The sequence below is a fragment of the Neurospora tetraspora genome (genome assembly GCF_033439725.1).
Source record: "Neurospora tetraspora strain CBS 560.94 chromosome Unknown B0H65scaffold_4, whole genome shotgun sequence".
In the NCBI taxonomy this organism is placed as follows: Eukaryota; Fungi; Ascomycota; class Sordariomycetes; order Sordariales; family Sordariaceae; genus Neurospora; species Neurospora tetraspora.
In genome coordinates this window covers 1,300,393-1,323,668 of record NW_026944386.1, presented here as the reverse complement: position 1 = coordinate 1,323,668, position 23,276 = coordinate 1,300,393, and the positions used below count along the sequence as shown (strand labels likewise).

General features: G+C 53.7%; 10 protein-coding genes across 10 annotated transcripts; 6 read left to right on the top strand and 4 right to left on the bottom strand.

Moving 5' to 3' along the window:
* Positions 1–221: 221 nt before the first annotated feature.
* Positions 222–2,313, top strand: B0H65DRAFT_524211 (P-loop containing nucleoside triphosphate hydrolase protein). The gene is made up of 4 exons (XM_062828819.1): positions 222–590; positions 647–765; positions 830–864; positions 920–2,313. Exons 1-4 carry the CDS (start codon positions 514–516, stop codon positions 2,138–2,140), a joined length of 1,452 nt encoding a protein of 483 aa, XP_062681479.1. The 5' UTR covers positions 222–513; the 3' UTR covers positions 2,141–2,313.
* On the bottom strand, positions 2,308–4,212 carry B0H65DRAFT_464751 (mitochondrial resolvase Ydc2). Its single transcript, XM_062826772.1, has one exon. It carries the CDS (start codon positions 3,811–3,813, stop codon positions 2,395–2,397), a length of 1,419 nt encoding a protein of 472 aa, XP_062681478.1. The 5' UTR covers positions 3,814–4,212; the 3' UTR covers positions 2,308–2,394.
* Positions 4,213–5,185: 973 nt separating this feature from the next.
* On the top strand, positions 5,186–7,130 carry B0H65DRAFT_573375 (uncharacterized protein; the record flags this gene model as incomplete). The annotated part of the gene is made up of 2 exons (XM_062830545.1): positions 5,186–5,439; positions 5,500–7,130. The coding sequence occupies 2 exons, from the start codon at positions 5,186–5,188 to the stop codon at positions 6,755–6,757; spliced, it is 1,512 nt and encodes a 503-aa protein (XP_062681477.1). The 3' UTR covers positions 6,758–7,130.
* Positions 7,131–7,292: 162 nt separating this feature from the next.
* Positions 7,293–7,934, top strand: B0H65DRAFT_187570 (uncharacterized protein). Its single transcript, XM_062821596.1, has 3 exons — positions 7,293–7,490; positions 7,596–7,822; positions 7,897–7,934. The coding sequence occupies exons 2-3, from the start codon at positions 7,603–7,605 to the stop codon at positions 7,923–7,925; spliced, it is 249 nt and encodes an 82-aa protein (XP_062681476.1). The 5' UTR covers positions 7,293–7,490; positions 7,596–7,602; the 3' UTR covers positions 7,926–7,934.
* Positions 7,935–8,957: 1,023 nt separating this feature from the next.
* B0H65DRAFT_464744 (exocyst complex component Sec6-domain-containing protein) lies at positions 8,958–11,821 on the top strand. Its single transcript, XM_062826771.1, has one exon. It carries the CDS (start codon positions 9,339–9,341, stop codon positions 11,601–11,603), a length of 2,265 nt encoding a protein of 754 aa, XP_062681475.1. The 5' UTR covers positions 8,958–9,338; the 3' UTR covers positions 11,604–11,821.
* A 73-nt stretch (positions 11,822–11,894) lies between these two features.
* On the bottom strand, positions 11,895–14,967 carry B0H65DRAFT_464743 (uncharacterized protein). Its single transcript, XM_062826770.1, has one exon. It carries the CDS (start codon positions 14,593–14,595, stop codon positions 12,319–12,321), a length of 2,277 nt encoding a protein of 758 aa, XP_062681474.1. The 5' UTR covers positions 14,596–14,967; the 3' UTR covers positions 11,895–12,318.
* A 74-nt stretch (positions 14,968–15,041) lies between these two features.
* Positions 15,042–16,465, top strand: B0H65DRAFT_539293 (mitochondrial ribosomal protein). The gene is made up of 2 exons (XM_062829114.1): positions 15,042–15,878; positions 15,969–16,465. Exons 1-2 carry the CDS (start codon positions 15,493–15,495, stop codon positions 16,303–16,305), a joined length of 723 nt encoding a protein of 240 aa, XP_062681473.1. The 5' UTR covers positions 15,042–15,492; the 3' UTR covers positions 16,306–16,465.
* Positions 16,466–17,905, bottom strand: B0H65DRAFT_524191 (oligosaccharide biosynthesis protein Alg14 like-domain-containing protein). The gene is made up of 2 exons (XM_062828818.1): positions 17,575–17,905; positions 16,466–17,522 (listed from the first exon to the last, which is right to left on the bottom strand). Exon 2 carries the CDS (start codon positions 17,480–17,482, stop codon positions 16,487–16,489), a length of 996 nt encoding a protein of 331 aa, XP_062681472.1. The 5' UTR covers positions 17,483–17,522; positions 17,575–17,905; the 3' UTR covers positions 16,466–16,486.
* Positions 17,906–18,151: 246 nt separating this feature from the next.
* Positions 18,152–20,968, top strand: B0H65DRAFT_524189 (Ima1 N-terminal domain-containing protein). Its single transcript, XM_062828817.1, has 3 exons — positions 18,152–18,578; positions 18,670–19,494; positions 19,551–20,968. The coding sequence occupies exons 1-3, from the start codon at positions 18,450–18,452 to the stop codon at positions 20,682–20,684; spliced, it is 2,088 nt and encodes a 695-aa protein (XP_062681471.1). The 5' UTR covers positions 18,152–18,449; the 3' UTR covers positions 20,685–20,968.
* B0H65DRAFT_464739 (DUF2407 C-terminal domain-containing protein) lies at positions 20,969–22,835 on the bottom strand. Its single transcript, XM_062826769.1, has one exon. The coding sequence runs from the start codon at positions 22,489–22,491 to the stop codon at positions 21,376–21,378; it is 1,116 nt and encodes a 371-aa protein (XP_062681470.1). The 5' UTR covers positions 22,492–22,835; the 3' UTR covers positions 20,969–21,375.
* Between the last annotated feature and the right edge of the window lie 441 nt (positions 22,836–23,276).

Genomic DNA, 23,276 nt, shown 5'->3' with positions numbered 1-23,276 from the left:
TTTGGTGGGAGTGAACGTAGGAGGGAGGAACATGGACAGGTCGTAGCAGTTATTAAGGCTGCATTGCGAGGTGGATTAACCATTTATCCACCACGTCAAAGTAATGGCAATGCATTTCTTCTTAAGATAAATATGTCAACCGTGATCATGAAGCTTGGACAAACGATTCGCAACACCGACCTCGCCCAATGCTGAACTGGTGGGGCCTTACAGTGCTGCTTACAGTGGCGATTTGGCGCCTAATCCGCCAACTAACACTGGGAACCCCCTACAACTTTGGGCCAAACAGAACTTCACTTCTACTTCACTTCAAATGCACATCGATGGAAGTAAACAAAACAGACGCGACCAAGCCAACGTGATGGGATGAACTCGTTACCTCCAATCTTGCACCCTGATCGGAAAGTGAAGCTGTAAGGCTTCGATCTTCTGTCATTTCCTAGTCTAAATGGAAGTCTGAGCGACACGATAGCTGCGACCAGGCGCTCAAATTCAGCAACGGCCAAAGCAACGATGCCTCTCCTAAGGAGCGACTCCTTCAAGGACATAGACTTTACTCTTCGTCGACAGTTCGGCAAAGAGAATTTCAGGTATGAACTCTTAGAGACCCATTTCTTTATGATCTACTTCTAACCACTTTTCGCAGACCACATCAGAGAGAGATCATCAAAGCTGCCCTCGACGGTCATGATGTCTTCGTCCAGGCAGCCACCTCGTTCGGCAAGAGTCTATGCTTCCAACTTCCAGCCGTAATAGACCGTGGAAGTATGTCTATCATTTTCAAACTGTTTACGGCTGAAGTAAGCGCATTCTGACCTTGTCTATTTAGTCACTATTGTGATTTCTCCATTGCTGAGTCTCATGGTCAGTTCAATCACTCTGACTGAACATTGTTCAAGCAAGTCACTGACACGCTCAGATGAACCAAGTCGAGGCCCTCAGGGCATCAGATGTGGACGCTCGCACCTTGAACAGCAACACTACCATGCCAGAGCGGGACTACATTTACGCTGATCTCGCAACTGGACATCCCCTTACGCGCCTTCTATACGTGACTCCCGAGCTATGTTCCGGCGATCACTTCCGGCGGAAACTGAAACTCGTCTATGAGCAGCACGAGCTAGCACGCATCGTGGTTGACGAAGCCCATTGCATCTCAGAATGGGGTCACGACTTCCGCAAAGACTTTAAACGGCTCTCCTGGTTCCGTGAAAACTTCCCCGACGTACCAGTTATGTGTCTCACAGCCACAGCCAACGATCAAGTCCGCCGAGATGTGCTCACCACGCTAGGGCTGGACAAGACACCCGGAAAACTCAAGATCTTCGGCATGACAGCTCACCGACCCAACCTGCACCTCGAAGTGCGTTTCACCAGCGACGAGGCCAACGACCGCTACGACGACTTTGTCACCTGGCTAAAGGGCGTGTACGACCGCCGAGCGGCCGCGGATCGAAAAGCCGAGCTAGATGCCACCGGCCAGCGCGTCGAGAACGTACCGGGGATCATCTACACCATCTCCCGCGACGAAGTTGAGTCGCTCGCGGCCGCCCTACGACACGACGGCATCGGCGCGCGGCCCTTCCACGCGAAGCTGCCAAACCAGATGAAGGAGGAGACGCTGGCCAAGTGGATCGCCAACGAGCCGGGGTACGATATCATCGTTGCCACGACGGCCTTCGGCATGGGTATCGACAAGGAGAACGTGCGGTTCGTGGTGCATTGGCGGTTGCCCAAGTCGTTTGAGGGGTACTATCAGGAAGCTGGGCGGGCGGGTCGTGATGGGAATGCGAGTTATTGTTTTCTTTACTACAGCCGCGAGGACCGGGACCGGGTGTGTAACTTGGTCATGAGGGAGCCGGTGTCGAAGAACTCGGGGTCGGATGGGATTAATAATAAGCAGGCGAGGCAAGAGAGCCTCAGTAGGCTGGTGGCATATTGTGAGGATACCAGCTCTTGTCGGCATGCGGCCATTTGTAGGTATTTTGGGGAGACGCAAGTGCCTGAGTGCGATTATACGTGTGACTGGCATAAGGATCCTCAGGGGCTGAAGAGGAGGATGGCGAGGGGATTGGCGAGTGAGGAATGGGTTAGTACTCAGCGGGAAGAGGGGATGTATGATGAATATTGGAGTGAGTAGGGATGAAGGGAGAGGCTTGGAGTTTAGTAGCTGGTTGATCTCTTGGTTGATGCAGTGTTTGAGGTCTGGATTAATATGATACCCATATTTCTATTCATAGTCTTGCGTATTAGCAAGAAGTCATTCTGCAAGGCAATAGTTACGACATCATCGGCAGGGTAACGCAATGAGAGAACGGATTTTATCACTTTCTATGACAGGTATCTTGGCAACACTTTATCGTACATACAGTAGCTCTGTGCCGAGCCCGCCTTTTATAGACCTCCGCCCGTTGTTCTCTTCCTCACAGCAATTCCCAGCTTGGGTCTCTCCGGTTCCTCATTATCCTCCATAATCCACGGCTTCCTCTTCATAGCTTCCTCCAACTGTAACCTCCACTCCAGCCAGGCGAGTCCCTGGGTAACCGAGTCGCACAAGTCGTCCATCTTCTCGATGTGTTCGCCCTTGGTAACGCGCTCCGTCTTCTCTTGTCTCTTGCCCATCAATGTGCCGACGCCGAGGGACTCCGGGAGGTCCTTGGGATCCGGCATTACTACAGCGTCGTTCTTCAATTTCTGCTTGGTCAGAGACAACAAATGGTTGACGGCGACAGGAGCGGCCCTTACGAAGTAGTGGGCCATGCGCTGCATCTCACGGTTTGCGAGACCGAGCTTTTCCTGATTCTTTAACCACGAACCCAAAAGGCACATCCGGGCCTTCTTGACGTTCTTGATCTTCATCTTGGTTTCCTTCTCGTCAACGTTGATGGGCTCCTCGAATGGGTTGAGAAGCTCGTCATCCTTGTCCTCCTTGGGTGGGATCTCGTTCTCCAACATCCGGAAGCCTCGTATCGGTTTCGGCTTTATCCTGTGCCTTTCAGGGTTCGCCAGATGGCCGGGTGAGGGTATTTCACGTTCGTACTTGTCCATAAGATAGTTGACCACGCGCTTGGGCGGCACGGCAACCACGACGCCGTTGAACTCGCGGCGGTTTTGCATGACGCGCAGAATGGCGTAGATCATGGACTCGAGCATGTTTACACGGACGGTCCACTCAAAGATGCCGGCCGTGTTGGCGGTGCGGAAGCGCTGACGCTCGATGAGAATGTGGGTTGGCTTTTGGGGCAGAATATGCTCCGTGATAAGACGGTAGGCCATGTCAGCCATGGCGTTAGGGGCAAAGTTCTCGCCGACGGCGTCCGTATTTTTTCCGTCGATATTGTTCACCTCAAGCCAGGGGAGAAGGTTGAGGTGGCGCCATGCGTGCAGATCGGCCACACGCCTTGTAGTGTTGTTTATATTATAAACCCTGTCTGTTATCAGATTTGGTTCGAATTTTCGCTCGAAGTCGCCATTCTCTTTGTCCTTGGTTCCTTCAAGCTTTTCGAAGAAACTGGCCGTGTCAACGATATCTTCGTCCTTGGGCTTTACGTCTCCAGGCAAAGGATACTCTTCGGCCATGGCCTTGCTGCCTTGCATGACTGGAGTGAGAACACTGTAGGCGAAGTTCTTGAGACCCATGTCGATACTGAGAATGCGAGAGTCAGGGGCTAAGGGCTTGTGCTCTCTAGCAGCGGCTCGAATACGGTTGTATAGGAGAAGCTTTGAACCAGTCTTTGGCAGACCACACCGGACCATGAGCTCCTGCAACTGGCCGAGCGACAACTTGGCCGCCGCGGACGGCTTGCCCACCATGATGTACAACTGGCCGGTAACACCGGACTCGACTCAAGCCAGAAAATTCCTCACAAGCGATCGTAAAGACAACGATTTGTTGAGCAACCGAGTGCTTCGAGTGGCTTGAAGCTGATATTCAACGCCTGACTCTCTTCGTTTGCTCACACAAACCCAGCTCTCGCCTCTTTGGCGGCTAATAAGTTGAGTGCCTCTCTTTTGAATACTGAATTGAAGAGTCGTGAGATGCCTGGATCGAGGTGAGATAACGGGTGTTTGTGTTGGGTTGATTCCGTCTTCGCTGCCCCAAAATGATGGAAGTGAAGTTTGTAAATGAAAGTGAAAATACCACACTAGTACTACACTCTTGTTATCGTATGGCTGATATCGTAGGGTAAATTATAGCAATTTGTCTGTACTCTACGGCGGCATTGGTCAATGTTTGCCAAGGATTCCATTACGGTTTAGCTCAAATGCCTGCCGGACTTCAAGAACCTTGCTGGCACGGGGCAGCCGGCGGCAGGCAAGTTCGACAGTTTTATCGCGGCAATCGTTCCGATCGCGGGGCACATCAGATCTGGATTGTTTAACGCCTTTTTCTTCTGATCTCCCAGTGGCATGCAATTGACCAAACAAAGGCCCCGTTCCTGCCTTCCATCCCAACGTCTCGCGGGGTCCAAGCTGCCTTACTTGGAGTCGTCTAGACTTTCCCCTTGCGGACTGTGTGAGAACCCCGATGGTCGATGTCGAGACTTTGCTTACATGATCGACTTCTACGCGATTCGGCATTCTCGGCTGTGTTGCTTACTTACTTACCATAACCCACACTTACCAGTCCATCTTCAATTCTTTTTCGTACTGTCTCATTGTAACTTTTTAGAGGGAGACGGTCCCTAACTCCCTATGATATCATAACTCAGATAATGACAAGAGGGGAAAGACGGAGAAGCCGTGAAAGAGACAGTTCTCTCTGTTGGTTGTGTAATTTGGAATGATGGTACATAGTCGAATTTATAATCCTACCACCACCGCCAACTTCGGCATGGTTACCGGACACGGCCGCGCTTGCGTCAGATAGGGTCCAGGTCATATCACCATTCCAAATCCCAAATTGCCCTCTGATGTAGTGTCACAATGCATTGGGTTTATAGACTTTTTAGATCCAAGGTAGTCCCCCACTTGAGACAGTGTGGCCGACACTAGCGTACATATTCCAAATCCTGGGGCCGCCAGCCTGCACAGTCCTCGCAGACACAGACAACTAACTACCCGCACCAACACCACCGCAACCGCGCCCGAAGGATTACCAACTGCAGCACCCTGCGTCCGCCCAGACCACTCTTATTTGCGATACCAGCCCGGACACCGTTGTGGTGGTTTATATCCTTCGTCCATGCCCTCTCTGTCCTTCCTTGTTCGACCTTCTGTTGTCTCGTCCAGACTAGCTTCAGGCCGAGTTGGTTCTTTGTCTAGGCATTTCTCCGCCACAGCTCTCAACATGGCTCCCATTTCCAAGGAAACCGATTTTCTCGTCATTGGTGGTGGCAGTGGTGGCATCGCGACTGCCCGCGCTGCTGCTGGCAAGTATGGCATCAAGTCCATGGTAGTCGAGGGCAAGCGCTTGGGAGGTACTTGCGTCAACGTTGGGTAAGTCACCTCCAACTTTGCTCGAAAGGTCAAGCTCTAACAATTTCTCTTCCTCTGCAGCTGCGTACCCAAAAAGGTCACCTTCAACGCCGCTTTTATTGCCGAAACCATTCACCAGGCTAAGGACTACGGCTTCAGTGTCGAGGAAACTGCTCCCTTCGACTGGACTACCTTCAAGCACAAGCGCGACGCTTACATCGCCCGTCTCAACGGCATCTATGAGCGCAACCTCGCCAACGACAAGGTCGAGTATGTGCACGGCTGGGCCAAGCTCCTGTCCCGCAACTCGGTTGAGATTACTCTCGATGACGGTACCAAGTCTGTCGTCAACGCCAAGAAGATCCTGATCGCCGTGGGCGGCAACCCGACCATTCCTCCCCATATCCCCGGCTCCGAATACGGCACCAACAGCGACGGCTTCTTCGACATCGAGACCCTCCCCAAGAAGGTTGCCCTTGTTGGCGCCGGCTACATTGCTGTCGAGTTTGCTGGCATGTTCAACGCTCTCGGCGTGGAGACTCATCTCTTCATCCGCCACGATACCTTCCTTCGCAGCTTCGATCCTATGATTCAGCAGGTGTCGGTCAAGGAGTATGAGCGCCTCGGGGTCAAGCTTCACAAGAGGAGCCACCTCACCAGCGTCGAGAAGGATGCGGCGGGTAAGCTAGCTATCAACTTCAAGGAGGGTGAGGGCGAGCAGTCTATCTCCGATGTCGACCATCTCATCTGGGCTGTTGGCCGCACACCGGCGGTTGAGGGTCTCGGCTTGGACAAGGCGGGTGTCAAGACCAACGAGAAGGGATACATCGAGGTGGATGAGTACCAGAACACCAGCACCGAGAACATCTATGCGCTTGGTGATGTGTGCGGTCAGATTGAGTTGACCCCCGTCGCCATTGCTGCCGGTCGCAAGCTGGCCGCCCGTCTGTTTGGCCCCGAGGAGTTCAGGACACTCAGGCTGAACTACGAGAATGTGCCATCCGTTGTGTTCGCCCATCCTGAAATCGGTTCCATTGGCCTTACCGAGCCCGAGGCGGTTGCCAAGTACGGCGCCGACAACCTCAAGATCTACAAGTCTAACTTCACTGCCATGTACTACGCCATGATGCAGCCTGAGGACAAGGCACCGACCGCCTACAAGCTCATTTGCGCCGGCCCCGAGGAGAAGGTTGTTGGTCTGCACATCATCGGCCTTGGCAGCGGCGAGATCCTCCAGGGCTTCGGTGTTGCCATCAACATGGGCGCGACCAAGGCCGACTTCGATAGCTGCGTGGCTATTCACCCCACCAGTGCTGAGGAGCTGGTGACTCTCAAGTAAACAGAGTGCGGATGGGCGAAAAGGGTGGTTCTCATTTGTTGTACCTATTTAAACCGGATATACCTTTGCATGTTTGGGTGATGGTGTTTATTCGGAGCGTGGCAGCCTTATTAGAAGCAAAAGTTGGAAATGATACCTGAACATAAAGCACTCGCGAGATACCACTTTATGATTAGCATCGTTTTGAGTTCTAACCTGTTGGAGTGTTTGCCTTTTGGGTGTAAGTTGAGGACGAAACAACCGCCGAGATAGGCGAAGATAAAGAGTGATAACGCGATAAGCGCCATGGAATTTGCTCCGATAAGAAGAACTGGCTGTGACGTGCTTTGTACCTTGGGGAGCTCAACCTCGAGAGCTTGGGCCAGTTTCGGCCCTGGGTACTTGGCAGCTGGAAGAATGGGAGTTTGGGGGAGGACCCATTCGCCGCGTGAAAGTACCTGTACGGCGAGCCATTCCGGTCAGATGCGCAAAAAGTCATACCACCGTCCACCACAACAAATGGCCTGCGACTGGTCAGGCCCGACACCCACCACGCGCAGCTGCCAGAGCTGTGCAGCCAGCTGAGACAGCCGAGCTTATTCCCAATTCCGAACGTCAAGATTCCGCACTAGCGTCACGGACCACCACGGGCAGCTCCTCCAGTTTCATCACCACACTCCAAGTGCTTTCCCACCTCGACTCTCCTTGACACCAGCTTCTGACCGAGCAAGGAATCACCAAATCTCCACTCAAGGTATGCCGTCCCCCTTGCCATGCCACTCTGCAGCTCGCCCCGAGCTCTGCGCTCAATTGCAACTTTGATATCGGAAAGCTGACTGCGTGTGAATTGCTTTGCGAGAAAAAAGATGTTCTCCCGTGTTGCCCTCCGCGCGGCTCCCCGCCAGCAGCCCTTCAGCCTCGTTGCTCGCCGCACCTTCCAGAACACCCGCGCCCAGCTCTCGTCGCCCTACCACTACCCCGAGGGTCCCCGCTCCAACCTTCCCTTCAACCCCAAGACCCGCTTCTTCTGGTTCCGTTACCTCATGTACTGCGTCGTCGGCTTCGGGTCTCCCGTTGCCATTGCCGGTGCGTGATATTCTCCCTGTCCGAGAGCGAAAGTATACGGTTCCACTGACGTAATCTGGTTTCAAACACAACAGTCTGGCAGACCTACCGCCCCCGCTCTTAAACGGCTCGCTACTAGCTGTTATGCGGGTGCCGATATGATCGGGAAGTTTGAGCGGGCGATGAGCTTGATGCGTGCGTAATAAGGGGGGGATATACCGAAAGGGGGGAAACGCAAAGAACCGACCGGCACGGATATAGACGCAGGTAGTCCGGACTGTCCGGGCGCTCTTCTGTATATGATACGACACGGATAGAAACCACCATCATCATCAGCCCCGACGTTTTTCTCTTTCTGGACCCTCCGAGAACCAATGGCTCTGGCAAACCTTTTGACTTCGATAAGGGGAAGATGGATGGTGGCAACGGGTGCTGGGGCTCCTCTGGCTGAAGCTGTGATCACGGATGGAAGGAAAGCTTGTTTGGATGAGATCCGACACGGGACGACCAAGGAAACATTGACTACTTCGACAATGTTGCGAGGTAAGCAAGCCGCGTAGTCCACCATCATCTGACTGCGTCTGTATCTAGTGACGCTATGGTAAGTCTTGTCAGGTAAGGTGTTTTCAGAAAAGCACTCCAGGTCGGAAAAGCGGTGCTTCTGACCTGTTTATTGCTCCTGTACAGCTTTAGAGCTCAAATACGTTGACTTTCAAAATAACCGCGATCGTGCGAGCTCAAGGATGTAGCTTCATGCTCACATTTTCAGGGTATCGCTGCCAGTAGCTTCCCGGTCAACTGCTCGTAGTCATGATACCCAACAGATATGAAAATCACATCCACTCCAGTTATGCGCATGACATCTCGATCTTGGTACCAGATGGGAGCGACGAGTTGGGCACCGGAGGACAAGACGGTAGCTATAGCAATCAGAAAAGGAAACAAAGCCCCTGGACAGGATGGTCCTCGGCACAGTCAACCTATGTTTCACAGGATACCGCCGTCGTTACAGTAAGTTTGCAGATATGCAGCTATGCGCACAAGCCAATCGGCCCACGCCCGTTTTCCCGTGTAAATGCATTCCTGGTACTTTGCGCCAGAGCAAAGCGAAGGTACCCTTTTAGAGCTCATCCCCTGTCTGTAGTGCCAGGTACTTGTCAGGGTCCGCTAGGGTACCTGCGACGCCGCCGGTTCCCCCCAAAGATCACACACAACGTCAACCGCCATTCCATTCCACCTGCCAGGAGCAGGAGCCGCAACGAAACACAACACCAACGCTACCTATACTACTACCAAACACTACGACGGACACACCGAGCAGCCGAGAGAGCAACATCCACATCTTCTTAACACTTGCGACGGGAACCATACTGAACACATTGCGCGACATGGTATGAGGTGAAGCGAACATGCAGACTTACCGTCCAGGCAACACGCTACACGGATCACGGAAGACGACGTCAAGGAGAAGCACAACATATCTAACAACCAACTTTCCACCACCACGCGGATAATACACATACACACACACACGAAGATGGATTTACCGCCCGTCAACCTCGCCGAGCTGCTCCGGCACCCCGATGATCTCGACAAGATCACCACCCTCAAGGCCGAGTTCATGAGGAAGAAGGCAGCCGTCGACTCCCAACTTCGCAGCGGCTTGCGGGAGCAGCTCGAGACGACACAGGCCGGTATGAACGGCCTATCCGAGGGACAAAAGACGGTGCAGCAGATCAAGGAGGAGATGATGAAAATCGACAAGATATGTTCCGAGTCGCAAGACATGATCACCGACTTTGCAACCATCAACCTGGTGTCCCAAGCCCACCGCAACTTTGGCGCCGTCGAGACTATGCGCCGCAACCTCGAAACTTTCAGCGAGCGCCTAGATACCATCGACAGGATGTTGAACGAGGACGACGAGGACCCCGAGAACATGCCCAACTTGCTGGCTATTCACTACGAGTTGACGCAGCTCCGTAATATCCGAGACGATGCTATCGAACAAATACAGAGAGGCGACGACCCGGGCCTGCAGTCTACACTGGAGGATTACTTTTCCCGTCTGGATAAATACATCGAGTGGTTTGATGTGAATATCACCCTCGTGGCCATGAGTTTGATCAACCTGGTTATTGCGGACAACAACAGTTTGGTGGTGCGTTTTGCACTGATAATAGAGGCCGAGGAGAAGAGTGACCAGAGGGTTTTGGCTTTGCAAGAAGCGCTGAAGGATCACAAGGAGATGGCCACACGCTTCCAGAGCATAACCGATGGCGCCAAGACGGTCAGGGGTTATAAGGACAAGTTTTTGAAGGCTATCAAGACCTTTGCTGAGGATCAGTTCAAGGAGAGCAAGGAGAAGTTCTTGGGCGATCCGGATATGCTCGATAAGTCTTTGAAATGGTACTTCAACGACCTGAACGCCGTCAAGATCGGCATGACTCCTCTGATGCCCAAGAAGTGGAAGATATTCAAGACATGGGCTACCATCTATCACGGCCTGATGCACGACTACCTCATTCGGCTAATCGACGACCCAGAGACCAGTTCAGCGCATACCCTGGCCATTATCAGCTGGCCTGAGGCCTACTATCGCAAGATGACCAAATTGGGAATGAAGCAGGACGAACTAACACCACATGTGATCGACAACCGCGAGGCCGAACTAGTGCGCGACTTCCGCGCCCTCATTATCAAGTTCCTCGACGAATGGATCGACCGTATCTACAAGCAAGAGGTCAAAGACTTTACCGACCGCAATGTCGAGGGCGGCAACCTCGACCAGGACGAGTATGGATACTTCCGCACCAAGAACTTGGTCGACCTCTGGCGCATGCTCCGCGAGCAAGTCGATGCCGCGGGCAACTCGAAGCGTGCCGATGTCGTCGAAGGTGTCATCGACGCCATGTTCCAGCGCCTACGTACCCGCCAGCAATCCTGGCAAAAGATGCTCGAGGACGAAGCCGCGCGGTACGAGCTGCAACCCCCACAAGGCCAACCGGAGCTGGACGGCTTCCAGCCGCTGCAGGACTGGCTCGTGGCGACAGCCAACGACCAAATCGCCTGCATCGACGACAACGAGGACGAAGGCCGAATGGCGTACCTCTCCGACTTCCGGCGTAAGTTCAGCCCGCTCGTGTCGCCACAGTACATGGACCGTGCCGAGACGGAGATCGCGGCGCTGCGCGACGGCTACGTCGACCTGAGCACGTGGTGCATGACCAAGTTCGCGCAGCTCGTGTTCGCGGTCGACTTCCGCACCGTCATGCCCGACTTCTTCACGCCGCGGTGGTACACGACCAACGCCATGGCGCGCATGATCGCCACGTTCGAGGAGTACGTGTCCGACTACAAGATGGTGCTGCACCACTCGCTCGTCGACATCTTCATCGAAATCTTTGCCGAGGAGCTGCTCATCCGCTACCTGTCGTCGGTGCGCAACAAGGGCGCCAAGTTCCGCAGGCAGGATAACTTCCAGGACAAGATCTTTGACGATCTCTCGACCGCCTTTGACTTCTTCAATAACCTGCCCAACCCGGATGTGGGCAACGCCATCAAGGAGACGTGGCGCGTGTCGGAGCCGTTCTTGCAGTTGTTGACGGTCGATAGGGAGGCGGTGCCGGACGCGTTTGCAGAGTTCAAGAGCCAGTATTGGGACTTGCAGATCAGCTGGGTCGAAGCGGTGTTGAGGTCCAGAGATGACTTTGAGAGAAGCATGTTGAATGCGGTCAAGGCTAGGGCCGCCCAGATGGACGTTGTCAGAGGACCGGAAACTATCATGAGCAAGGTCAAATAAGGGGACTGGCTAGTGAATATTCCCAGTTGAAAGTAATCAAGTTTAATGATGGGAGATTCTTGGGGTTGGGCTGAAGTGGAAAGGGAAGGGAGTTGGAAGCCCTATGCATATAATGATACCAGCTTTTGTAAGCTACAGCGAAGACATTTTGGGAGTAAATAAGAGAACTGAACACCGATCTAATGGTGATTGTGATCACTCGTGTGGGCATACTCGTCAGGCCTAGAAAATCGGCGGCTGACTAGCGGGATAGGGGGTTTCCCGCTAGTCAGCCGCCGATTTTCTAGGCCTGACGAGTAGTGTTCGTGGATGGAACGTCACATGAATGCTTTGAATGATCTGTCCCTCCTGGTCGCCTCTAACAATGAGTCTAACTTCTATCATACAACCACATAAAAGATTCTTCAGAGTCCAAACTCCGGCTCGCTAAGCTCGCCCCTCTGGTTCAACCAAACATGCAAATGCAGATAGATACCACGCGACTGGTCCGCGTCTGAAAATAAAAGCAATATACAAAGAACATTAACGTCCAACCACCACCGCCATCAAAAGATATGAAACAGCAACAACAACTGTATCTGTAGATATGTAAAATATGTGCATAAGCATCATTAGCTCATGACGGATAGTGCCCGTGACGTTCTGTGTCCCGTTGTAGACCTCTTCTGTCCGTCTCTGGTGTTTCCATGTTCTGTCGTGATATACTTGTACTGTATTACCATTTCCCTCTTCTCGAGCCATCGATCAGAAGCGAAGACAGAAAGTCTGCCATGAATAGCTCGTCCTTGTCGCTGAGCTCCCAGCGGGCCCTGAGTTGGTCGTAGACTTCGACGACTCTGTCGCCGTTTGTGCACCGCATGAATGCGCGCAGGACCCAAATGGCTAACCAGGTCTTGATCTCTACGCCTGGGCGGTCGACGCCCCATTCTTTCTTTTGTTGATAGTCCTCCTCTTCGTAGGGCAATTCGGCTTCAGGGTCGTAGCTTTCGGGATGGTGTTCCTCCTGGATATTCTCTTCCTGAACTTGAACTGGCTCATGAAGGTGGTCTTCTTGAACGTGATCATCAGGATACGATTCCTCATCAGCTGGCGGAGGGGTCGAGTGATGAACAAGTGTCCGTCCAGCGTCTACGGCTTCTAGCAGGGCCGAATAGATTGATTCTAACCGCCTCGCGCTCCATGCCGAAGTTGCGTAACCACCATGGCGGTCAAAAGCCTTGAACAAAACCTTGAAGATGGAGCCGTGAACAGGGATGTCGAACAGCTTCATCTCGTCGATATACTTGGCCACGCAAGAGAGATCTCCGCACCGAACGCCGTAATACTTGACCAGGATACTATACGTCCGAAGGTTTGGATGCATAGGCACCATCTCTTGAAAGCTATGTTGCAACTCGGGAGCTTTCTTTGCAACCCGGGCCATCATCTTCAGCGCCTGTGTGATGGCGCGATCGCTGGCATAGCTCCGTGTCGGGAACGGTGCCTCCGACCACTTCGCGATAGAAGCCACCATGCGAGCATAAATGCGCTCGGCCGCTGCTTCCTCGCCCGATCGCAACAGTCCAGATATGACGGCGTTGAGGACAACCGTGTCAATCATCTCGCCGGCTTCAACCATCTCCCGAAACGCGGCGCGAAGTCCACCGGTCTCCCTCTTGAGCCCAAAGAAATGGATTAAGCTCACGTGGTGATAGCGGTTGAAATAGTGCCCACGGCTGACCATTTCTTTGTAAATCATTTCGGCGAGGGTGAAGTTGCCAGCTTTGGAAGCCACATCAAAGAGAATGTTAAAGGTCACCTCGGTCGCCTTGATGCCAGCGTCGACTTCCATTTCGCGCCATAGTCTCATGGCAGACTGCGCCTGGGTTTCGGTGACAGTGCCAACATATCGACTTGCGAAAGAGATGGCGCAATTCCACTCCCCTGCCGTCAAGGGCATGCTGCAGTTCCTCACATCCGCTATGACGGCGAAATACCGCAGCATGGACTTGGAGTTCCTCCGCTGAGGCTGCCCTAATGCTTTCAGGAGCTGGTGTCGCAACCGACCATTGATGTAGGGCATGCGCGGTTCCGGCAGTTGTTGGTAGAGGTCGTAGATAGTGTCAAGGTCTATCTTGTGTGGAGTGCGCAGCCGCATGAGCACAGCAAACCTGAGATCGCTCAGTGTATGTTGGCCATACTCGTCCAGACCAACCACTTCGTCCGGGCCTGGATACTCGTAGTCATCTTCGTTTTGTACGAAGGTGAACCGGGGCCTGTCAGCGGGCGCATAGTTATGCATGTGAGGATCGCGAATGAACTTGAGGTGGTCTTCGACCGTTCCATCTAGACCATGATAGGGATCTACCAGCTCAAGCAGCTCTTCTTTGGTAAGATGACCGGGCTTAATATAGTGGAATTCGAGCGGCTCTTGTGATTGTGGGTTTGCACCCGAGTGGGATTCGGTCGATAGATCGTCATGTAGCGCGGATGGGGCCGAGAAGAATACGGAGTCGGCGGGCTTCTGATCGGCACTGGGTTCGGGGGCGGCTGCAGCAACGGGCTCGGGCTCGGGCTCAGAAACCGGGGCCGCCGCCGCCGCCGTGTGGCTCTTCTTCTGGGGAGCGGATACCGAATAGCGGAAGAAGTTGGAGTCGAGTGCTCGTCTGCTGCTCGTGCCGGACAGACTGGTGGGAGTTGCTCGCAGGGATGAGGTGGTCAGTAGCGGGCAACCGGTGGAGCCTCGTATGGGTCTCCTCGCGGCCCCGTCGACAAGGCCACTTTGTGAGCTCCAGCCGCCATGGAAGCGCCGTCGTTGTTGTGCTGGGCCGAGGCCTGCTGTCGCAACCTGTCTTCTTCGTCCGCTGCCTTGGTCACGCTGGCTGGTTTGCGACACGGAACTGGTGGCATCAATTGCGGTTGCGGAGGCGGCAATGGCAGACCAATTCCACGACGGACGATGCAAGAAGATGGTGCCGCATATCGACCCGTCAAATCGGCTGGAGACTTTCATGAGCTGCCGTCGTCCAACATGATGGCCTGCCCATTCAGCCCAACCCCTCCTTCCTCCTTGCCTTTGCCCACGAGTTCCGGCCGCAGTTCGATGGAGGAGAGCTCAGACGAGATGCGATCACCGTGCCCGTCGTCGCAAGCTGCTGGCTGCTGCGCAATCGATGCGGTCGCGGTTACTGGCGAATTGGATCGCGAACAAGTCGAATTGGTCAGGGCGTCAGGTCCGTGGAGGGCGGGGAAGTATGGGGAGAATGGGGAGAACTCGAGTCATGAAGACAGGAAACTGGGGTCGGGTGGGCGACGCGATAAATGAGAAAAAGTTGGGGTACATGGACTGGACAGAGGCAACAGCTCCAGGTACCTTGCCGTGAGCGCACCCCTGCCTAAGAAGAGGGGAACACTTCGCTCAGGTCTCCAGTCTCCGCCGGGCTCCAGAGCTTCTGTTATCGATAAGCGCCTAGCCAGGTACCTTGGTCGCTCAATCGCGGGGAGGGGAACAATTTTTTTGCCGGCACGTCCTCCCAATTGCTCGCTCGCGGCAGGCGGACAACAGGTCGCGCGGGCTGCCGGCAACGAGGTCGTCTCGGTCCCGCGTGTCTCCAAAAGGCAAAGCCCCACTTTTCTGTACAAACCTAAGCTAGCAAATAGCGATAACGATAGGTTTGGCGGTTGAGGGAATCCATTGTACGCAGCGCAGTGTATTATCATTACCTTACACAGGTATACACACCCCATAACCTCGTAGCCTTGCCTTTGCCTTGGGAGGGAATCTGAGGGACGAAAGGACCGCCGAATCCGCCAATGGTCCTCTGATCTCAACTAACATCACCGCCGCCGTCGATTGTCTCCAGTAATTCCCTCCACAACACCCGAACGCCGCCAGCGACGACCGGACAAGATGGGCAAGGGGCGCATCTTCCAGGCCGCAAAGGTCTACCAGAGGGCTAGCGAGGCTGCTGCCACCAACATTGTCTCTGGCCTGCCACCACGGAACCCACCACTGTGGCTCAAGGCCATCGAGTCCATCCCCCCCGCCGAGATCAGCACCAGGCCGTATCCCATCCAGCACTCTCCGCCGAACCCGCGAGCGCGCAAGCCTCGCAACCTCTTTAAGCCCACCAAGATCGTCTATCCCGAAGATGAGTTGCGCCGCGACTTCTACCGCGACCACCCGTGGGAGTTGGCCAGGCCTAGGATGATTATTGAGTTGGATGGCAAGGACGCCCGTTTCCTTGACTGGTCCAAGGGTCTCAGGCAACGCGGCATGCCTTTGTCCGGCGAGAGGTACGTTGTTGGATGGGCGCATTGCACATGGCACAAAAGCCAGGCGGATGGGCATGAAAATCGGATACTAACCCTAATCGCAAACTATAGTGTCGTTCAACGCCAGCTCTGGCTCATGGAGCGCCAGGGCATGACCAAGCAGGAAGCCTACGACAAGGCGCGCCACGAGTTCTACAAGTTGAGGCAGCTGGAGCAGATGGAGCGCAGGATAGCCGCCGAGGAGGCCCGCATGGTTGGTGGCTACTTTGGCAAGGACCTTCTGGCAGTCGGCATGGAGCTCGAGAACAGGACGTATGAGAGCTGGAAGAAGTGGGCTACGACCGAGATCGCCCGCCAGGAGTCTGCCAGGGCTTCCATGTACACCAACGTCGTCGACAACTCTGCGCTCGAGGGAGCCGAGGAGGATGAGCTGCTCGCGCAGCCTTAAGGGAAAGAGTTGGAGTAAAAGGGGAAGGAGGGAGTGGTGTACCGTGGTTGATACCCATCCGTGTCTGGGAAAGACGACGCCGGCCCACTCGTGTACAACTGTAAGAATACCATGTCTCTTCGTACATATAGAGAGGGAAAGAGACTTTGTACAAATACATGTGATTCCGGAGCCCTGCCGCCTATTTTCGAAGGAACCCGGCAGACACCGGCCCGATATACTGACTACCCTTGAATATATCCGCCAGACTCTGGTGCTGCACACCGACAACATCAGCAATGCCCGTTTTTAAGAACAGCTTCCCCGTCAGACTCATCGTCCTAGACCTGGCCCAGGTCTCGATGTACACCATTTTGGCCCTGTTCTCCGGAATGAGGTAGAATATCTTGAGCAAGTGGGCCACAAAACAAACAACAAAGCCGTTGGCAGGTCCATTTGTGACGATCACATGCGGGTATGTGAACTCCTTTCCACTTTCCTTTGTCGACCGCAAGTTGGGAATCCGTGTGAGGGCGTTGGCGGCATGAAAGGCGGATACAAGGCAGGTAAAGGGTGCCGTATAGAACGGCTGATGGACCTTGCGAGCACGGCGGATCAAAAAGATATCAGAGGTGCCTGCTCGAGCATCTTCTCCAGGATAGGCGTCCTTGATGGTCGATTCCAGAAGACGGGCCTTGGCGAGGGAGGAAGTGTCTCCAGTGGAGATAATGTACCGCCGGTGCATGTTTGCCTGGCCACGAAATGACTGCCTGATGGTCTCAATCATCTCAGCAGTGTGCCCGCCAGAGCCAAGTATGTATGTGAAGTAGACGGCAGGGAGAGAGGTGGTGTTGGGCACTTGCGCGCCAACGGTACTGGTCTGGGGCGCATTGCTGGCGACGAGCCAGCTACCACCCGGTCTTTGACGCCGCCCTATTATTTCAAAATGCCGGTAGACTATGAAGGTAGCAAGCACTACCCCGAGGGTGATGACGAAGGTGATGAGCCACAACCATGAGAGACTGGAGAGCACAAGCCCAATTGCGGCAGAAGACGCAGCACCTCCAACAAAGAAGGCGACTGTCAAGTTGATGCTGCTCAAAGTCTCAATCTGTAACTGAGAGTAGGTCTCAGCTCTGGTGTCGGGCTTTAGCTCTTCCTCGCCCGTCTGAACGGACACTGAAGTCGGAGGGGCCATTCTGGAACCGACTGATAAGGCCCAAGGATTCTTTTAGACTCTGATGATAAAATTAGTTTTACATTCTTTACATATTGGAGCTGGGGACTTGCGGTTGTCACTTTGTAGAATCTTCTGAACGTGTTTCGTTCCAGGGTTTCCTAACTCATGCCTTCCAAAGAAAGGGGCTAGATAAACAAGCCCAAAAAGGGGAACTTGATGTAACAAGAAGCTGGCGTTTGTCAACATTCACCACTAAATGCCATCTGAAGGTGAACAAGCTAGACTCGCTCATATAATTGCCATACTTGGCACAGGGTGTCTCGAGTTAAGCGGAGTGTAAGATGACAAGATCAAGAGCTTGATATATGATCTGGATATTGAGATCAAAGGCCCTTCAATCGGATGTGGAAAGATGACAACAAAGGTGGTGCTGTACCTACGCCATGTCACTTTACGGGCACGAAATGAAGCTTGGGCCAACTGAAACCCCTGAAAGAGAGAGAACACACCCCTGATGATCTGCCGAATGGCGGAATGACGACGGTGGCCCCACTGGTGCAACGGGAGATCTGACGACCGCCTACGGGACAGCTTGGCACTTGCCCCAGGGCCGCGGTTTGGGCGCATTTGGCGGCTCAGGCCGCTAAAAAGTTGACCGACCGCCTGGCAGAATGGATGGGGAGAGCTCCTCTTTCGCAAAGCCGCATGTCGCTTCCATTCCCATTCCATCTTTCCTTGATCCATTGAGAACCTGAACCATTCACCACGCAAGACGACAATCCGATCCAACAATCACCTATAAAAAGAGGAACCACCCCACGACAAACTGAGCTCTTGGTTTCGGATACCTGCGATTATCTTCAGCGGTTGGGGACATACTCGAAGGAAGCTTTGCCAGTGTCGCAAAGAACGGCATCGCGCCGCTTTCTGGAAATCGAAAACATCCTGCAATGGGCATCGCGTGAACGCGCAACCAGCCCAAGAGATGCCCAGACTAAACAGGACTCGATATCTAACATGTTTCTATTGTGGCCGCAAGACCTCGACACCATGGAACAGCTCCATTCGCAACTTCGAGTGTCGGAATTGCGACGCGACCAACTACCTTGATGGCGTAGGTCTCCCTGCTGTCTCGTATCTATGCAGCCTACCTGGCTGGCGCATACTGTCACGATTTACTGACGCCTTTCTTTTTACTCCGCTAGAATGGCGACATCACCGATCCTCCTGTAGCGACCGAGTACGAGGCAAGTCCTGCCAAGTTTGCCACGACGCGAGCTACCTCGCCCACCGTCGGTTCCTCGAGCGCCAGCGTCTTTTGCAACAAGTGTCTGGCCAACCAGGACAAGCTTCGAGCTGTCCTGGCCCAGTATCTTCCGGACCCCGACGATTCTGAATACGAAGAGCGATGTAGGAACATCTACAAGTTCCGACGTTTACAAGAGCGCCTCTATCCTCAAATGTGCGCCGAGTGCGAACCGCGCGTCCAGAAGAAACTAAGCGAAGCGGCTTACACGGCAAAAACCGATGTCTTACTCCGGATGATAGAGAGAAGCAACAAGCAGCGACAGCAGGTTACAGGATGGAGTTGGCTGAACGTCTTCGACTCTTTGGGAAGGTGGCTACGGACTGCTAGCTTGGTGCTTCAACTCCTTTGGCATCTCTCCATAATGCTCATGCTGTTCAAGGCGGCCATCGTAACGCAATTGGGTGAAACGCCGAATCAATGGGCTCTGAGAGCTGTGAATACATGCTTTTGGGTTTTCAACGTTTTGCCGTCAACCGACCGGTTGAGTAGCTGGAGTCTCACTACCGCGGTCCTAAGTGTCTGGTGGAATCCACGGTATCCTCAGCTACACCGAGGCTTCACAAAACACATAACTGGGTTCCGAGCCTGGTACATGTATCAGCTCATTCTAGTCTTTATGCGATTTTGGGTCAGGCGGTTACCCATCCTAGCTGGCCCTGAGCAAGCAGACCTGAATATGCCGGCAGCCGCGCATGTTTTTTGGGCCGGCTTTGCTATTCTTGTAAGTCATCTTGATGACCCCTTTGTACTCCAATCATGACTAACATCTGCTTCTAGGTTCACTTCCTCGCTCCTCGCGCTATCCGTATCGACATGGCGCCCCTATTTGGAAACACCTCTAAACCATCCGCACCACAAGGCGGATCTGTAATACAACCATCTACATATAGGCCGACAACGGCAAATACGGCAGCAGCAGCTACGGGTCCGAGACGATCAGGAAGAGCAGTGAAGCCATCGGCCCAGTTACTTGCTGCGCGATCTTCATTCTCATCATCACTGACACCGGCCCCAGCTCCAGCGCCGGCTCCGGCTCCGGCTCCGGCCACGACACCAGATGAAAAGCCAGACGAAATCAAGGTCATGGTTGACTTGCTGGATGAGATCGTCAATGGCCCATCCAGCCCGGCCTCCCCAACACCATCAATAGACCATTCACCATTCTTCGTGCCACGGGTAGGAAGGTCTAATGTTCCGGCCACTCCAGGGTCTCCATTCTCCCCAACACCACGCCGCTTTGGTACTGGCGCTAGCTCTGGCACTGGCCCTTCTTTCTCGTCTCTTGGTCCAGCTGCCAACACAAGGTCAGCAGCGGCTGCTTACACGCAGGAAATGGATTGGACGCCTACTCAGTCACAATATCGCGCCTTCCAAACCGTTGGCCAGCGAGAAAACCAAGGCTTTAACGAAGCTCCTACCGACGAGAACAAGGGACCCTTCTGGTACCGCGTACCGCCAGCGCCAACAGCGCCCGCTCAGAGGTTGAACAACTACCTTACCAAACAACCACGCATCATTGCCCCTCGCAACACGGCACCTCGGCCAGGCACAGGGATACCATCCTTCGGAAGCTCTGCGCTCGTCAACACCCCGCAGAACCAGATTCTCGGGAGGATCAATAACAACGACCATATGACCATGACTATGAGGAGAGATGCTGGAGAGGATACGGGAATCGATCCAACCCCGGCACGAGTTGCTTTTGCGCCGCCCAAGTTCTTTGTGCCTCCGCCGCAGAACGATCCCCGGAACTCGCTCTCCGAAATGCTAGGTCGTAGTTTTAGCTTGAGTCAGGAGGAGGAGGAGCAACGGGAGGCGGAGAGGGTGGAGGCTGAGAAGAAGAGCAGGGGTTGGTTAGGTGGTGGGTTGCTGACGTTCAGGTCGACGCCTGCGAAGAAGAAGGACCAGTGAAGTTGGGATTTGGTTTGAAGTTATTGAAACGAATAAGTTGTTTAGCATTCTCTGGTTGGCTCTGCATTCTGGAGTTGGGTTATTGTTAGGCAATGGATATTCTTTTGCATTTTCAGGAACATGGGAGTCTTTTGCATAACAATGGGCGTTTTGTACATGTGCATAGATACCAGCGGTGTCATGGTCGTTTATGAGAGGAGGGGAAGTACGGGCTACATACAAATAGAACCTGACCGGATGGATTAAAGAGAAAGTGTAATTCAGGATACCTACCAAAGACAGCATTTGCCGTGTGGGCACGAAGTGGTTAATTGTTCAATTATGCTCCGCGTTTCTTAAGTTATACATTTGCCTCAAGCGACTGCTCATAAGGTCAATAAGGGTATTTTCTCCGAAACATATACCCCCAAAGCAAACCGCTGTATCTCGCTTTTCGTTTCCCGTCAACCTCCTCCGTCCTCAAAAACAACCCAGTTCTGTGACAGATATTTACAAGTAAAAAAGGCTGGTTAGATCCCAATCATTCCTCCTCTACCAAAGACCGAACTCCCTCAACAAGTCTATAGATAGACCAAGACAAGATACCAAACGCAACCACGAACCGGCAGAACTCCCACGCTCCGACCCAGCGCGCCATATCCCCAACCACGTTTCCAGCCCGCCTCACCAACGGATCCTAACTCTGACTCCCCTACGGATCAGCCGAAAACGCCCTCAACACCCCAATCCCAAACCCAAACACTACCCCAAACGCAATAGAAACCCGCCACCGCTTCGACAACATGCCCTCCTCCCTCAACAACCAAGCAATAGCCCCCAAGGGAAACACAAACCCAATGAACATGCCCTTGACGAGCGTATCAACCATGCCGTTGAACCCATCCGTTTCGGCACCTATTGGTTCCGGAACCATCCCGTTGCCGTCATCGGCCTCCATGCCGAGACCGGGTCCACCGGCTCCGGCGTGATTGGTATCTATCCATGCGTCTTCCATTGATCGTAGAGTGTCGGGCGAGGGCATGGTGTCGGGTGTGAAGCGGGAGGCTTGGATGGAGGTGAATTGTAGACGGAGCTGGTTCACTTCTGCGGGCGTGAAGCCCGCGGTGAGGAAGCGGTCGAAGCCGCGGGGGGTGTTGCGGTCTGTTGTCGTCGTTGCTTCCCTGGCTGATAGTCGGGATCGAGTTTCTCCTCCTGCTGCTAAAGAGGAGGAGGAGGGTTGGAGGCAGGTGGAGCGGCTGCTTTTACCGGCGCCGGCGGTACCGGTGCCAGTGAGGGTTGAATCAATGGGTCCTCCTACAGGGGCGGGGACAAAAGAAGCGGCGGCCGCTTCGGTGGCTAATTCTTCGTCTGTGAGTTCGTCGCCTATACTGCAGTTTACGTAGACCCGTTGTTGCTGACGATCGACGGCTTTCCCCTTGCCCTTGGCGTCGACGGCCATGGGCGGCGGGGGAGGCGGTCGAAGGACGTAGCTCACGATGGCGGTGTCGGGAAGGATCTTGCCGGCGTGGATGAAGCGGAGACGGCTCCGGGCCGCTTTGGCGGTGGTTTCGTCATCTTTGCTGGAGGATAGGAGGCGCTCGCGGATGCGGTGCTTGAGAGCGACGATGGTGGTGCGGTTGGGGGAGGGGATGTCGAGGTGGAGGTCGGGGAGGGAGGCACTGAATCTGACTGTGAGGTGGAGGGAGGGTTGGAGGAGGGGGGATGTTGAGGATGGGTTGTTTGGAACGGATGAGGTTGTATTCGTCGGGAGAAGTGGTGATCTGGAGGTTTGGTTGGAGGGGGAGCGATCCTCCCAGTCGTCGCTCATTGTCTCCGATTGTGTGTGGCCTCTTGAGGCTATTGATCTGAAGGATTTTTTTAAGATAGTAGTGGCTGTATGAACCGGATTTCCGAATGCGTGTTGCGTGGATGAAAGCGGTTGGTTAAGATGTTCGATGAAATGGGACGCAAAGCAAGAGATGAAGTGAACACCTAGGCTCTGACTTGGCACGGTCTCCTAAAGTGACCAAGCACAGAGTGACGGCGATAAGGGGATATGTTACAGCAAGTAAAGAATAAGAATTACTATTAGAAGTTATGTGATAAAAGTTGCCTATTTCTATGAGGCCATCAAGGTTCACGTACTTTGTGGTGTGTGAGCTTCGAGAACGAAAGTGTTGCTGTACAAGTGGAAGTACCTGCCCGGAACAGGCCAAGCTCCCCCAATTTCCCCACTCTGACGCGTGAATGATCTCCAACACAGGGCAGCTATGCATCTAGCGGGGTTACGTGACTACCTGAACTCCAGAACCCAACGACGCGTCTTGGCATCTTCAACACATCAACTACCAAAGATACAACATCATCTTCTTTTCCAGATTGACAACTTCTTATCGCCCTACTCATACAAGCTGTTGCTCCAATTGAGCTTTATAAGTAACCGCGCAAACACTCGTCTCTGGCTGCTCCCTTGTTTGACCCAATTGCCTCCTCAACCTCGACCAAGACCCTCTTCCTCTCAACCCGCCAATGCGTATATATCCTACATTATTTGGGCAATTTAGCAAAAGTGATGTCCATCTGAAGACCAGCAACATGATCTTGATATTCGGA